Here is a 15,705-nt window from a genome sequence, read left to right as displayed (position 1 = left end):
ACTTCTAGCCACCTTTTCCCAACCTACAGCACCCTGCATTCCTCTGTGCTTCTGCCATTCTGAGTTCCCTTTTGTTTCTTCAAATTATCTAAGAGAAAAGTTTTTAAGATACAAAAATGGTAATTAGGAAAATTTGCCCTCCCAAAGATGCAAAAGAGATTTCAGCCAGAGATTAAATTTTCATTTAAATTCTAAAGTAAAGCACAATGTTGTAAACTAACTTTGCATTCTTTCAAAGTCCAAGCTTCTGAGGCAGAGACGCAGTAGAATCACAGACTCTTAAAAGTCAGAGTTCATAAACAACCTCATGATCTTTCTCTTTTTACATTTTTTAATGAGCCCAAGGTTTAATTGAAAAAACTGTAATTCTAATAATAACAATGACTACAAATACAATTTCACACAAGCATATCAGAATACAAAGCACATACAAGTATGTTCTCTGAACCAATAAATAATTGTCTTATTTCCTAATCATAATAATTTCTAATTTTATAGTATTTGGAACTTTGACAATAATCTTTCTATCTTGATGAACATTGGAAAAGACATACTGGAAGTTATTGTTCCAACCCAGATTAGCCCCAAGACCAAAGAACATGCCTGGCACAGTTACCCATGAGTTTAATTAGTGACTTACACACAGGAGATGAATCTTCCCAATTGTGGCAGTTTGGGAAGTCAACATACCCACAAAGAGAGAAAAGAGTGCCAAGGGGGGCCTTTTAAAGGTTTGTGGCAAGAGTCTCTCAAGGGATTTGGTTACAACAGGATTTCACAAGATTTGGTTACTAACAGTGATTAGGGGAGGGAAGTTTTAATGCTTTGGCGGGGGTAGGATATAGTGGCAGTTTCTGGTGCTAATCACTGTAGATTTCTTCAGTATAAGAGGCACTTAGCATCTCGCTGACCCATCTTTGGCCCCTCCCTAGTCACTATTCTCTGGGTAATAGGAAAAGTTCAATACAACATCCTGTTATACAAAAATAACTAAAAATACAATTTAAAAGCCAGCATATATTAAAAGCCAGCATATATGTACATGATATATAGAAATAAACACACTGCATACAGTATTCATGTGTAAACAAATACGCAATTACCTTTGCAGTCTATTCATATACCACATGTCTACAGACATGCAAACTCATTGCAGAACAAGCACAAAATAGGAAGAGAAAGATGAGGTGATCTACAAAAGTACAAGTCATTAATTTCATGTTAAGAATATACATTAAGATTTCATGGTATGAAAATTATTATCTCAATAAAGCTGTTGAATTAAAAAAAAGAGAGAATGTACAATAAGACAATAAAACAAACAGAGAAGGGAAGGGAGGGAAACAAATATTTCTAAGCCTAAAAATGATAAAGCAATTCCCAGTACTGAATCATTAGCAGGAAAAATAGGCAGTCACCTAATACAAATGTTTGAGAAGGCATCACACCAAAAATCTTGTCCAGATGACTTTAATTCTGCTCTCAGATATCCAATACTTTAGAATTCTTAGAGAGAAAATAAGGAAATTTAATTCTCTTTTAAAATACACTCTTAATATCTGTCCCGGCCGGCGGGACGTTCAACGGAAGCTCCAAATCCTGTGAGGGAGGAATGGTATGGGACAAGAGACGCGAGGAATGACAGCAAGACAGGTTTCTGATCAAGCTGCAAAACTTTATTGAAGAGGCAGGGTATATATACCCTAAGGTAGAGGGAGTGGCTAGTACGAACGGGTGGCGGCCTAGGATTGGCTGCTGCTGTTGCTAGGGCGGATGGCAGATGTAAGGCTAGCACAGGATTGGTAGATGCTGTTGCCGGGTAGAAGGCAGGTAGTAAAGCTAGCACCCTAGATGTGAATCTTAGGCGCAAACGGCTATCACTTCCATAGAAGGCTGAGGGCAACTTAAACTGTTGTTACATTAGCCCCAGCTATTATGTTGCATATCTCCAGCATCGCTGAGGGTGGATTTTATACATGCTACCTTAATCGTCCCCAACAAATATCCTCATTTTTTTCCCTCCCAGACCACTTTAAGTATCTACAGAAATAAATATAAAATCATCACATTGTTTAAAATAAAAATGGGAAATACAATATTTTATTCAATCAATAAAGCAAACATCAAGAGAGAGAAAATGTTCTAAATCAGTTAGTTTCAAAACATGGTCATATAGGAGAGAGGACACAAGTTGCAGGCGTATCTTCTAAATCTACCCACCACAGATTGGTAAAATTGAAAAGCTTTAAGATTTTGTCAAAACACGTGATAAAACATAATACAACTGAGGTTTCAGTACTAATGTGAAAAACGGTTCCTCTACTTTTAAAGATTTGGGAGATCCAGCCCCTTCAAATGCCTTATTTTTTAATCAAAAGCTTAAACTGTAAGTGACATTTTGTATCACTAAATATCTGTACATTCTTCAACTTTCAATTTTTTTTTAATTAAAGACACACTTACTGATTGCATCTCTATCTAGGAAAAGACTATCATTTTCTTCAAGGATTCTGGCATGTTTTACTCTAAAGAACTTGCCTTCTGCTAATAGTCTATTTCCAGTCATTCTAAGTGGGTACACAGACACAAGAGCAAATACGTGTGGCATATTTCTAAATCACCTCCAAAGAACAATAAAGGTTGTTAAACCTACCTGAGGTGCTAACAATATCTGACTTTTCCCAGAGAACCTTAAATGCAGTCAACTCAAGTAAAGTCTAAAATCTTCAACTGATATACACTTTTCAATATGGTTCAACCTCCCAGCCATATGAACTCAGGATTTATCAATATGAATCCAAAGCTATAACACCATTACAAGAAATGTGCCCTTCCCACTTCACCCATTCACACACTTTGTCTAAAAATGCACCTACCAAACCAACTTAACATCAACTTCCAACTTACACACTCTCTCTCAGCTTAACAAGCTTAACCTATTACTGCGCCCCTCCCTAGTATTTGAATTCTAATTCCACCCTCTAAACTCACTTCTCTTCACTGATCTAGTCTGCCATTTCAAAGAAATCATTCCCCATCTCGAAGTCATCCTACATCTTAATGCCCTAATGAAATTCAATAATTTTTTAAAAATACAAAATCCAAGACCAAATTTTTAATATTAGAATCAACAGATGTAAAATTCCATTTAAATAAATATAACATAAGGAAAAATAAAAGAATGATAAAAACTGTACACATTCTTCATTGAAAGAATGCACATTTTAGGCAATGTTTATATAGAATTGCTATTATACACACAACTTTTCTTGGTTCCATAATTTTAACTAAACAGAAAGTTAAGAGTGAAATAGCAAATTCCTCACACTAAAATGCCTAGATGCATACCCTGAACAAAAAAAAAAATCAATATTTAAAGTTTTTAATGTGATAAATGAGCTTGCTTCTTGCTTGTTAATTTATCTAATCTAGGTTGGATTGAGGACAATGCTACTCGCAAGGGATAATGTATATTTAAACTATTTCTATGTTTTGTTTTAATAACACTTAAAGTAGAGAAACCAGTCTCACAGAGGTATGTTGAGGGGAATAGAAGAAGAGATTTTAAAGCAATCTCAGAAAGCTCAGGATATTCATTTTTAACTTTTATCCAAAATGAAGCAAGTGATGCTGTATTTTCAAAATTAATCTTTAATCCTTCATCAGTGGCCAACTTCAACAACTTGTTCTGCAGGGATAAAGTTAAATTTACATTACCTTTTGATGAAAGAAATGGATTTTGGATCCATGAATTTCCTATTCGTAGATCTTCCTTTGAAGGAAAATAAAATTCAAAACATTCTAACAAATTTGTAAGATGTTCATTGACTACATTTTGCAGATGTGCAATATCAAGATCATTACCTACTTCACTGATAACTGTTGTTAAATTATGGAACATGTCATAACAATCTGTAGAAACTCTCTTTTTCCAGGCTTCTAACTTTTGTTTTTGTCCTTCAATTTTATCTGCCATTGAAAAACATGTTGCATTCTTTCCTTGCATGGAATCATTAAGATCATTAAAAATACTGAAGATATCAGACAAATAAGCAAGTCTGGCTGTCCAATTCACATCTTTAAAAAGTTGGGACCAAACTGGTTTCTTACCTTGCAGAAACACTAAGAGTTCATTTCGTATTTCAAACATTCTTGACAGAACTTTTCCCCTTGATAACCACCGTATCTCAGCATGCAGTAACAATTGCTTATGATCAGCTTCCATATTATCACATAATAAAGAGAATAATCTTGAATTTAATGCATTAGCTTTTACATAATTCACGATTTTTACTATGTCAGTAAGCACACTATTTAGTTCAGCTGATATTTTTTTCATAGCAAGACTTTCTCGATGAATAAAGCAGTGTGTTGTTTTACATTCTGGTGCAAGCTCCTTAATCTGAGTAATCACTTCTGAATGTTTTCCTATCATTGAAGCTGCACCATCAGAACATACTCCTACACAAAACTTAAATTCCAAACCACATTTGTTGACAATGTAATTCTTCACAGCTTCATACAGTTCTGAGCTAGTTGTGTTTGTTGGCAAAGAGGCTGAAAAAAAGAATTCTTCCTTTATATCATCATCATATTCAAACCTCACATATACTAAAAGAATTATCATGTTAGCAATATCTCTGCATTCATCAAGTTGCAATGAAAAATACTTTGCTAGCTTTATTTGTTCTATGAGTTGATCTTCCATATCATTAGCCAGTTCCTGAATACGTCGAGCTATGGTGTCATTGGAAAGTGGTACTTGAGCTACCTTCCTTGCTGCAGATTCACCCAACATTTCCAAACAAACTTCTTTGATGCAGTCTTTCACTAATGTCTCAGCAATGGTGTATGGTGTTTTAGACTTAGCAACAGGAAGTGCTACTTTATAAGAAGCCCTCAAAGCACTAATATTTATATGTGAAACACTGAGCACCTGCTTTGGTTGCTTTTTTAATTCATTACTCTTTCTTTCAAAGAATTCTTTTGGTTGTGAACTTATTTCTTTATGTTTTGAATATAAATGTCGCTTAAGTTTTGAGGGTTTCATTGCTTCATTAGCCAGTACATCACCGCAAATAATACACTGTGGTTTTAGCACGTCACCGTCAACGACAGCTACAAAACCAAACTCAATATATGAGGGATCATACTTCCGAGTAAAACTAGTATGAATTCTCTTGGTTTTCATTCTGTCAAAATGACTTCCAACATTACCATTTCTTTTCCTACTTCTGCTATATTCAGAAAAGGGCTGTCTTTTCTTGACAAAAAAGTCCAGTGAAGCTTGTTTCATCATCCGTAAATCAGAATCTTGTTTTGCCATCTGTAAATCAGAATTCAAAGTAAATAATAAAAATTTTATTTCTCTCCATAGGCTAATAATAGTAAACTACAAATTTAAAACTAGGCTTCATGAAAAATAAAAATGATTTCCAAATTAAGTTATAAAAATAAATAATTGCTTACATTTTCTGAGTTTTATATACTTTTGGGATAGAGCTGACTAACTATACAGCATCACATATTGTAAGGTGATTCTACTGAGCATGAATAGTATGTAACTCCTACTACATGTGACTTGCTTTGAGAATTAACACCCAAATTGGTCTATACTCTATTTAGTAAAACAAATCCAAGTCCACTAATCATGTGCTTGAATATTGCAGCAATGTCAAACAAACTGTTATAAACATTTCTAAATACTTACTCTCAATTTTTATATTTATCTCATTATTGTCTGTTACAAATAGTTCACAGATCAGCATTAGTCTGAGTAGAACTGTCCCAAATCATGTATAGCCTCCATATTTCAAAACTCTAACCTGAACACACATTGATCCTGCTTATCTCATGCTCTCTATTTAAATGCCAAAACTGAACTCTCCCACCATAAACCCAAATCTCCTAACCAAATTTATCACTCCCCACCCCCTCCTAAATATTTCTTCATTTAACCCAAAATACCCTTTCTTCACTTACCTCCCTACCCAAACTCACATACAATTGAAACAAAGTAATACTAAATTCATCTGGTCCCAAATTCACCCTTCTGTAGAAAAATGCCATCATATATACCATTCATCTTCTGGATCCTAGCTTTCTCATTTTCCTCCAAAGATCCCTGATATCAGAAAGGAGTAAAGGAGCTACTGTTCATCATTCCAGACCAATAAATAAGACAGCACTCAAGGATACAACTTTCAAATTAAAAAAAAAAAAAAAGGCATCTAAAATAATTAGCCTTTCTTTGGAGAAAATATATAAAGAATCCATAATTGTGCTTTAGTATACCATATCACACTAGTACAAGTAATTCTCACTCATGATCACAGCATAATGCAATGAGGCTCTTACCATACTTTGGTCTACGGCAGATACTTAAACTCTTACCCAATCTACTTGGTCTGATTGAAATGGTGTCTCTAATGGCTTTAGCATTTTGGATGGTTGAATAGCCAAATTTCTTTGAGTCTCATCATGTTTCCTTTTCATTCTAGTGGTCTTATAGCAAAGACTACAAATTATTCTGTGGCCATAGCCCTCAGTCTCATGTTGAGAGTACATGCCACAGATTGCATGGACATTTCCATCACACGATATGCAACTATTAGCACTTGTGCATTCTTTTTCACAAACTACACAAGATAAAAATCTTAGTCTGCTTTCAGGAGGGTTTTTTTCAGCCACCTTAGGAGTAATAGTAAGATTATCTTCAATATCACTATCTGTTCCAGTCTCAATGTTTTCTTCATACTGGCCTCTTAAAGTATTTTCTAAGTCTTTGTCAGCTTCTTCTAATTCATTTTCTGTGTTCAGGCTGGCAACAAGTTCCTCAGTTAGTTTATAATGAGACAGGCCCAGTTTAGATTCAGAGCTAAATGTACCTTCACATGGAGTCTGTTGCATGCCTCTGTGATAGGGTCGATTTTGGGTCATCTGAATGAACCACAAAAGTTCAGCCCAGTGTGATGAGTTGTTAGTTTGCATCCAGGAGATAATTCTGTTTTGGATATCCTCATTAGTCCATTCTAGATAACTTTGGCTCTGGCATGTCTGAGGCTTCCCATGGACAATTTTCAATTCTGGCCAAATATTACTGAGTTCTTGGACAATCTGGCTTGAAAATTCCCTCCCATTGTCAGATTGTAAGACATTGGGTGCTCCAATAATTGTAAAAATATCTACAAGAGCATGTGCTACTTCATTGGGCCTTTTAGATTTTAATGACCGCAAAAAACTTAACTTTGTACGGAGATCCTGATAATGCATAATAAATTTATATTCCCCATCAGGATTCAATCGCATGTCTATAAGATCCACTTGGCATCTTGAGTTAATTTCCTTAGTTGACTGGGATGTTAGAACTTTCCTGGGTTTTGAATTCTTTTGTTGGCATGGTTTGCAGAGTGTCAGGTATAACATTATAACTTCTTTTGTGATGTTCTTGTATTTCGCTTGTAACTCTTTTTCCATGCGGGTACGTCCACCATGTCCAATACTGAGATGTGTATCGTGCAGAATGTCAAATAAGTCCTCACTGTGTAAATAATACCGTATTTTATCTGTTTCCCCATTTATAGCTTCAATCAGCTTCTCATTTCCTTGTACAAGAATCACATCAAATCTAGCCAAGCGACGGTAGTCAACTGATTCCTTTTTTGCTTTAGCTTTAGCCTCCTTCACTTCCCTTATTAATTGACAGTACTTTGCTTTAGAAAATATCTTAGTGTTATTACTTTTGTTTTCTATTAACACAGCTAGGTTCCTGAAGAAGTTTTCTCTCATGTTTTCTGGTTCAATTTCTGCTTCATCAGCATCTAAGTTACTGAGATTATCATCTCCCACACATTGAGACATCACGGAAAGCCACAAACATGACCCTAAAATATAAAGGAAAAAGTCAGTAAGGATATTTGGTAATATAATTTAAAATACAGGTATTGCCCAAGCAATCACTGGAGCTTGGAGTGGAAGTAAAGGGTCATGGACACATAAAAGGCAGATATAATTTTGGTTATGGAGGAATGAACGAGAGTGAGTGAGGAACTCCAGCTAGGAACAAAATGTTCTGATATAGAAAAGAGTAGAAAGCTAGGAGATGACTTTCCAGGGCTACATCTAGGCTTAGCCTTAAAGTAAAGCACTGTTTTATGCAAAACAGGAAGCAATATAATGTTATTACTATTATTTTATTTATTAACCACAGAAGAACATTTTTTGGCTAAAGAAGCCTTGGCAATGCAGTAATAGCAAATGCCCCAGACTGCACTATATTTTCTGTTTTATTCAGTCAGGTTAGCTGTTATATTAATATTTGGGGTTTAAGTTCTAACATACTGTATTTCTATCAGTTCTCTTTTGGGGCTTTTGAAACCACAAATGCAAGACAAATACCCACATTACTAACTTTAATAAGGCAAGAGTAGGAGATGAACCTGGACCACTGAAAACCTCTGACTTAATAAAGCACATTAAAACATTTAGACTATTCATGATAACAGAAACAGAATAATTCAAACTTGGATTACTAGATATATAGAAAATGCTTAGGGAAACTAATTTGAAAAACATATAAGAATAATTTAGAATTAGCATATAACCTCCAGACAGTCTTACAGCTGCTTGGAAAAAATACTTTCTCTCAAATCAACATTGCTTACATTACCAAATTTGATGTCAAATACTGAATTAGCAAATTTAAATCATTCTCAAATGTTATAATTTTCAAAACCAGATTCCAATTAATGATATGTTGCTATGTGTTTTGGCCTCAATTAACTCTCAGTTATTCTAATAAGACTTCCTTTATCATTTAATTCAAGATCACAGTGAGTTCTCCTTTCCTGATAAACAAAATCTATTCATAAAACAAGTAAGCACTGTAGAACTTTCTTCTGTTTCATACATAGATCTAACAATATTGTACATTACTAAAGAAACAAGGTATGATGGTTTGAAGCTGTTACATATCCCCAGAAAAGGCTATATTCTTTTAATCCATTTCTATGGTGGAGCCTTTTGATTAGGTTATTTAAACTGAGATGTGACCCGCCTCATTCAAGGTGAGTCTTATCCTTTTACTGGAGTCATTTATAAGAGGATAATAAACAGAAAAAATCTCCAGAGAAGCTGAGAGAAAGCCCCAGAGGAGCTGAGAGAGGATACAGAAAACAGAGAGGAAGCCACTAAAGCCAGAGGTTGAAAGCAACGAAACCTGGGAGAGAAGGACCAGCAAATACCGCCACATGCCTTCCCATGTGACAGAGGAGCCCCAGATCGCCAGCAACCTTTCTTCAGGAAGAAAGTATCATCCTGTTGATATCTTAATTTGGACATTTTCACAGCCTTAGAATTGTAAACTTGTAAGCTAATAAACCCCCATTATTAAAAGCCAGTCCATTTCTAGTATATTGGATTTTGTGAATTCTAGCAAATCAAAACACAGGGTTTACTTATTTCTCTAGTACCTTTCACATTATGTAACATACAGAAAGGTGTTCAATAAAAATCTGTTGACTAACTTCACAATTGGTGATGACAATACTCACGGTTCCTATCTCAAAATGTGACTAAAAATACAATTATGTGAATAACATGTATTTCTTTTCACATTGATCCATTTTGTGCCATGGCTGTTTTAATCAACGTTCAATGGATTATTTGCATTTTTACACCCTTCACTGTTGCTTCTCATAGATTGTAAATGCCTAGGGAGCAGGGAATGTATTTGCATAACTCCTTCAATTGCCTAGTATAGAAAATGCTTTTGAGAGTGATGAGTTAAAAGAGTTTGAGAAACAGACACAGGGGACTGGTGGTTTGATGGGTTGAGCCCTCTACCACAGGATTTGCCCTTGGGAAGACTGTTGCTGCAAAGGAGAGGCTAAGCCTCCCTATAATTGTGCCTAAGAGCCTCCTCCCAAATGCCTCTTTGTTGCTCAGATGCGGCCCTCTCTCTCTAGCTAAGCCAACTTGAAAGGTGAAGTCACTGCCCTCCTCCCTACGTGGGATCAGACACCCAGGGGAGTGAATCTCCCTGGCAACGTGGAATATGACTCCCGGGGAAGAATGCAGACCCAGCATCATGGGATGGAGAACGTCTTCTTGACCAAAAGGGGGATGTGAAAGGAAATGAAATAAACTTCAGTGGCAGAGAGATTCCAAAAGGAGCCGAGAGGTCACTCTGGTGGGCACTCTTACACACAATATAGACAACCCTTTTTAGGTTCTAATGAATTGGGGTAGCTGGCAATAGATACCTGAAACTATCAAACTACAACCCAGAACCCATGAATCTTGAAGAGAATTGTGTAAAAATGTAGCTTATGAGGGGTGACAATGGGATTGGGAAAGCAATAAGGACCACACTCCCCTTTGTCTAGGTTATGGATGGATGAGTAGAAAAATAGGGGAAGGAAACACACAAACAAAGAAACAGACAAAGGCACCCAGTGTTCTTTTTTACTTTAATTGCTCTTTTTCACTTTAATTATTCTTCTTGTTATTTTTGTGTGTGTGGTAATGAAGGTGTCAGGTATTGATTTTGGTGATGAATGTACAACTATGTAATGGTACTGTGAACAATAGAATGTATGATTTGTTTTGTATGACTACATGGTATGTGAATATATCTCAATAAAATGAATATAAAAAAAAAGAGTTTGAGGAGACAGAAGAAGATGGCACATAGAGAGGAGTGGAAGCTAGTTTGTCCCCCTAGAACAACTAATAAACAACCAGAAACAACTAGTAAATAATCTGGAAGAACTGCGGGGGAATAAACGTGACTGTCCACTCATCATACACCAACCTGAATGGGGAGGAACGCCCAAGATCACAGCATAAAATCTGTAAGTAAAAACTGTGGATCCAACCCAGGAGGCCCCCTCACACACAGCCTGAACTGCAAAGCCTCACGGTGCTAGAGAGCAGCACTCTTCAAGCAAGGACTATGGCTCAGCTGAGCTCCAACTGGGGTTTTAATTAACAAATGTGGACTGCTCAATACAAAATATGAATCTCCAACAAGCAGACAGAGGCTTTTGGTGACGACTGACCTTGGATAGCCGGAAGGTGGCAGCAGACTGACCCTGAAGGGGGCTTTCTGTCCCTTTTTCGGCTCAGTGGAGAAAGTCTCAGCCATTTTCAGTTTCCAGTGCTCTGACCCAGACAAGAGTGGAGATAGCACAGGGGGACTATTCAAATGCTAATGACCTCTCCCTAGGGGGTGTATTTTCCTTAAGAGGAAGAAGGTAGTGCCAAGCTCTACTACCTGCCTTCCATTCAGAACCAGACCCCAGAGCCTCGGGGAAAACAGTCACGGGCCACACCTCCTTACAGCAGCCTGGAGCCTGGAGAAAAGCACAGTGACTTGAGGCCTCACAGAGTGTACCAATCTTCTAAGACACACCCTCAGGGAGACACGATACTATTGTCTCCTTCTGAGACCTGAGTCCATTCTGGTCTGGGAAAACTTGATTGGGGTAACGAAGGAAATCAGATGCTAGACAACAGAAAACTACAACCTACACTAAGAAAAACGAAGTTATGGCCCAATCAAAGGAACAAACTTACACTTCAACTGAGATGCAGGAATTTAAATCAATTCAAAAAGTTTAGGGAAGATATGGCAAAAGAGATGAGGCATATAATGAAAACACTGGGCGTACATAAGGCAGAAATTGAAAGTTCAAAGAAACAACTGGCAGAATCTACAGAAATGAAAGGCACAACACAAGAGATGAAAGACACACTGGAAACACACAGCAGCAGATCTCAAGAGGCAGAAAAAAACACTCAGGAACTGGAGAACAAGGCACCTGAAAGCCTACACACAAAAGAACAGATAGAGAAAAGAACGGAAAATATTGAGCAATGTCTCTGGGAACTTACAGACAAAATGAAATGCAGAAATATATGTGTCATTGATGTCCCAGAAGGAGAAGAGCAGGGAAAGGCGGAAGAAGCAATAATAGAGGAAATAACCAACAAAAATTTCCCATCTCTTATGAAAGACATAAAATTACAGATCCAAGAAGTACAGCATACCCCAAATAGAATGGATCTGAATAGGCCTACACCAAGACACTTAATAATCAGATTATCAAACATCAAAGATAAAGAGAGAACCCTGAAAGCAGCAAGAGAAAAGCAATCCATCATATACAAAGGAAGCTTGATAAGACTATGTGTGGATTTCTCAATAGAAACCATGGAGGCAAGAAGGAAGTGGGGTGATATATGCAAGATACTGAAAGAGAAAAACCACCAACCAAGAATCCTATATCCAGCAAAACTGTCCTTCAAATATGACGGGGAGCTTAAAATATTCTCTGACAGACAATGACAGAGTTTGTGAACAAAATACCTGCTCTACAGGAAACACTAAAGGAAGCACTGCAGACAGAAAGGAAAAGACAGGAGTAAGAGGTTTAGGACACAATTTGGGGAGATGGTAACACAGCAATGTAAGTACACTGAACAAAGATGACTGTGAGTATGGTTGAAAGAGGAAGGTTGGGACCATGTGGGACACCAGAATGAAAGAAAAAAGATAAAGACTTGAACTGTATAATTCAGTGAAACCTAGGGTGCCCAACAATTCTACTAAGAGGTACAAATATATTTTTATATGAGGTAGAACAAATGAATGTCAACATTGCAAGGTGTTAAAAATAGGGTGGGATTGGGGGGGAAATACAATCAATGCAAACTAGAGACTATAATTAACAGAAACATTGCATTATGCTTCCTTTAATATAACAAAGGCAATACATCAAAACTAAATGCATATGGGGGGGGACATAGGGCAAGGGTATGGGACTCCTGGCATTGGTGATGTTGTCTGACTCTTTAGTTTAATGCTATCTTTCCTTTTGTTGCTTTCTAGCTGTCATGGTTTTTTTTTCTCTCTTTCTTTTTTCTTTTTCTTGTCTCTCTACCTTCTTTGACTCTTCCTTCTTTGTGGAAGAAATGGAGATGTCCTTATATAGATAGTGGTGATGGTGCTGAATACATAAGTACGTGACTATACAGGGAACCAATGATTGTTTACTTAGGACAGAATGTATGGTGTGTGAACAAAACTATCTTTAAAAAAAATGGGTTGATGAAGAACCCTTGAGGGCACTATATTGAGTGAAATAAGTCAGACACATAAGGACAAATATTCCATGGGCTCACTGATACGAACTAATTGTAATATGTAAACTCATAAACGTGAAATATAAGTTACCAGGATATAGAATGAGGCTAAAGAATGGGGAGCAGTTGCTTATTATGAGCAGAACATTCAACTAGGGTGAACTTAAACATTTGGAAATGGACAGAGGCAATGGAAGCATGTTGTGAGAATAACTAACAGTGCCGAATGGTGTGTGAAGGTGGTGGAAAGGGTAAGCTCAGAGACACGTACATCACCAGAAGGAAAGTTGGAGGTTAAAATATGGGAATGTATAAAACAGTGAATCTTGTGGTGGACAGTGTCCATGATTAACTGTACAAATATTAGAAATCCCTCTCATGAACTAGAACAAATGTATGACACTATAACTAGAAGGTAAAATAATAGAGGGGCATATAAGAAAAACAATATGCCTATTGCAAACTATATACCTCAGTTAGTAGTATTTTAACATTCTTTCATCAACAGTAACAAATGTACTATACCAGAACTATGAATCAATAATGGAGGGGGGCATGGTTAGGGGTATGGGAGGACTGGAGGAGTTTCCTTTTTTCGTGTCTTTATTTCTTTTCTGGAGTAATGAAAATGTTCTAAAAATTGAGAAAAAAAATAATTGTGGTGATGGATGCACTGCTGTATGATGCTACCATGGGCAACTGATTGTACACTTTGGATCTTTGGATAGCTGTATGGTATGTGAGCAATCGCAATAAAAAAAAAGTTTGAGTGCAGAATGATGGATGAAAGGGGAAGTGTTGGAAAGTAGCAATAAGAAGCTATGAGCAAAAGAGAAGGGTAAACAAGAATGAATTTAGGTGAGAAAGAGATGCAGGGGGAATGGTAAATGAGAATTTAAGCTCCAGAAGTTAGTTGAATCAATATTAATAAGTCCCAGATGAGCAGGGAATAGGGAGTTGCTATGGGTATAAGAAGAAAAGAAAATTGTATCCATTATACTTAAGCCTTTTTTGGAAATGATAGCTACTCCAGGACAAGGCCAGCCTATATGTCTGCCTCTACTATAGAAGAGTATACCATTAACAGATCTTATAACTCTAATGAACTTAGACATCAGAAATTCCATTTTCTCCAGAAGAATTTCCAATTCTTAATCAGTCATTTTGTGACAAAAATTGGGGGTAGAGGCTAAGAAATGGGGCCTATGGCTAGACTGGCAAGAGCTCAACATTTACATCTCTAATTTATTCACAGGTACTTACCTTCATTGCAAAGTATCCATAGGAAATATTGTGTTCACCCATGTTAGACATTATTACTTGACTGCTTATTCAACTCCTATAATAACATTACCCTACTCTGGTTGACCTTCCCTTAAGCTATATTCAGTTGAAGATGAACTGGGATGAGGCTTGATACTATTTCAATAACTAGACCCTTCCCTCCCCCAATTCTCACCCTCTCTGGGGATTAAATTATCTTCACCATTATCTTGAAGTGGATGTGACTCTGGAGATTCACATTCCATTCTGTCCTCCAAAGGCTGGAGCTGGGTATCTAAGGACTCCTTTGCAGTATCCAGCAAGGTCATTTCTTCCACAGGAACTTCCTGCCTAAATGTGTCTGGTAGGACCTGGGAACAAAAAGGTACATTTGGGAATCAATATAAGTAACCACTGCACTAACCATAGCTAAACCTCAAAATATTCTTCCACTGAAATAGAATGCAAGAAGGGAAAAAAAGTTGTCATTGATTTCTCAAGAGGTACACAAGACAAAATAAGAAGATATGAGAAAAACCAGATCCATGCAATGGTCTTATGTTCAAGTTCTCTGATTCCTTCTGCTGCCAACTCCAATCTGTTGATAAACTTCTCTAGGGAATTTTTAATTTCTGTTACTTTGGCCTTAAGCTCTGTTTGGTTCCTTTTCATAACTTCCATCTCTATATTGATATTCTCTTTGTGTTCAACTGTTGTTTTCCTGATCTTTAATTCTTTGTTCATGTTTTCCTTTAACTCCTTGAGCACATTTAGGATCTTTTTTTTTGTAAGTCTTTGTCTAGTATGGCCCAAGTTTGGCCCTCCTCATTGATGGTGTCTAATGTTATAATCTTCTCCTTTGCCTGGGTCATCACTTATTGTTTCTTTGTATATTTTGTAACCTTTAGTTGAAACCTGGACAGTTGACATTTTCAGGTGTTATTGTTGGAATTTATACTCTGAGGTGTCTGTTCCTTAAGCACATATCCAGCTAGTGTTATGACAGAGCTTCCCTTGAATGCCAGGGGCTAACAAAAAAGAAGAAGGAAAAAAAGAAAACACCTTTTCCAGTCTTTGCAGATTTGCAGATTGACCTGTGCAGGTGCCTTCATTTAGGGCCTACACATACAATGAGTTTAGCAAGTATCTCCAGCCCAAAGAGTAGGGGCCTCCCTGGTCCTTTCTGTACATGCCTCTTGTCTTGGGCATGAGTTCATAGCCCTAGGAATTCCCATTTACACAGGTCCAAATATCCCCCTCTTCCCTAGCAAACAGTTCCCTCAGTCCCAGACACTG

At 36.9% G+C, this 15,705-nt stretch overlaps 1 protein-coding gene across 6 annotated transcripts in view; it reads right to left on the bottom strand.

The window, feature by feature from the left end:
- Positions 1 to 1,989: 1,989 nt before the first annotated feature.
- The window catches only part of ZBED9 (zinc finger BED-type containing 9), a 32,306-nt gene continuing 18,590 nt past the window's right edge, over positions 1,990 to 15,705 (bottom strand). For 2 of the 6 annotated variants that reach the window (XM_037843903.1, XM_037843905.1), the window contains exons 2-4: positions 14,606 to 14,780; positions 6,394 to 7,883; positions 1,990 to 5,326 (exon numbers count right to left, since the gene is read on the bottom strand). In XM_037843903.1, coding sequence (XP_037699831.1) covers positions 3,383 to 5,326; positions 6,394 to 7,883; positions 14,606 to 14,780 — 3,609 coding nt within the window. In that variant the 3' untranslated portion in view covers positions 1,990 to 3,382. Of the gene's footprint in view, positions 5,327 to 6,291; positions 7,884 to 14,605; positions 14,781 to 15,705 lie in introns of those variants that run through there. The other 4 variants (XM_037843904.1, XM_037843908.1, XM_037843906.1 and 1 more) reach the window with 4 other exon arrangements.

The sequence above is a fragment of the Choloepus didactylus genome, chromosome 7, assembly GCF_015220235.1.
Source record: "Choloepus didactylus isolate mChoDid1 chromosome 7, mChoDid1.pri, whole genome shotgun sequence".
Lineage (NCBI taxonomy): Eukaryota > Metazoa > Chordata > Mammalia > Pilosa > Megalonychidae > Choloepus > Choloepus didactylus.
This window is presented reverse-complemented; position numbering and strand designations above follow the sequence as displayed.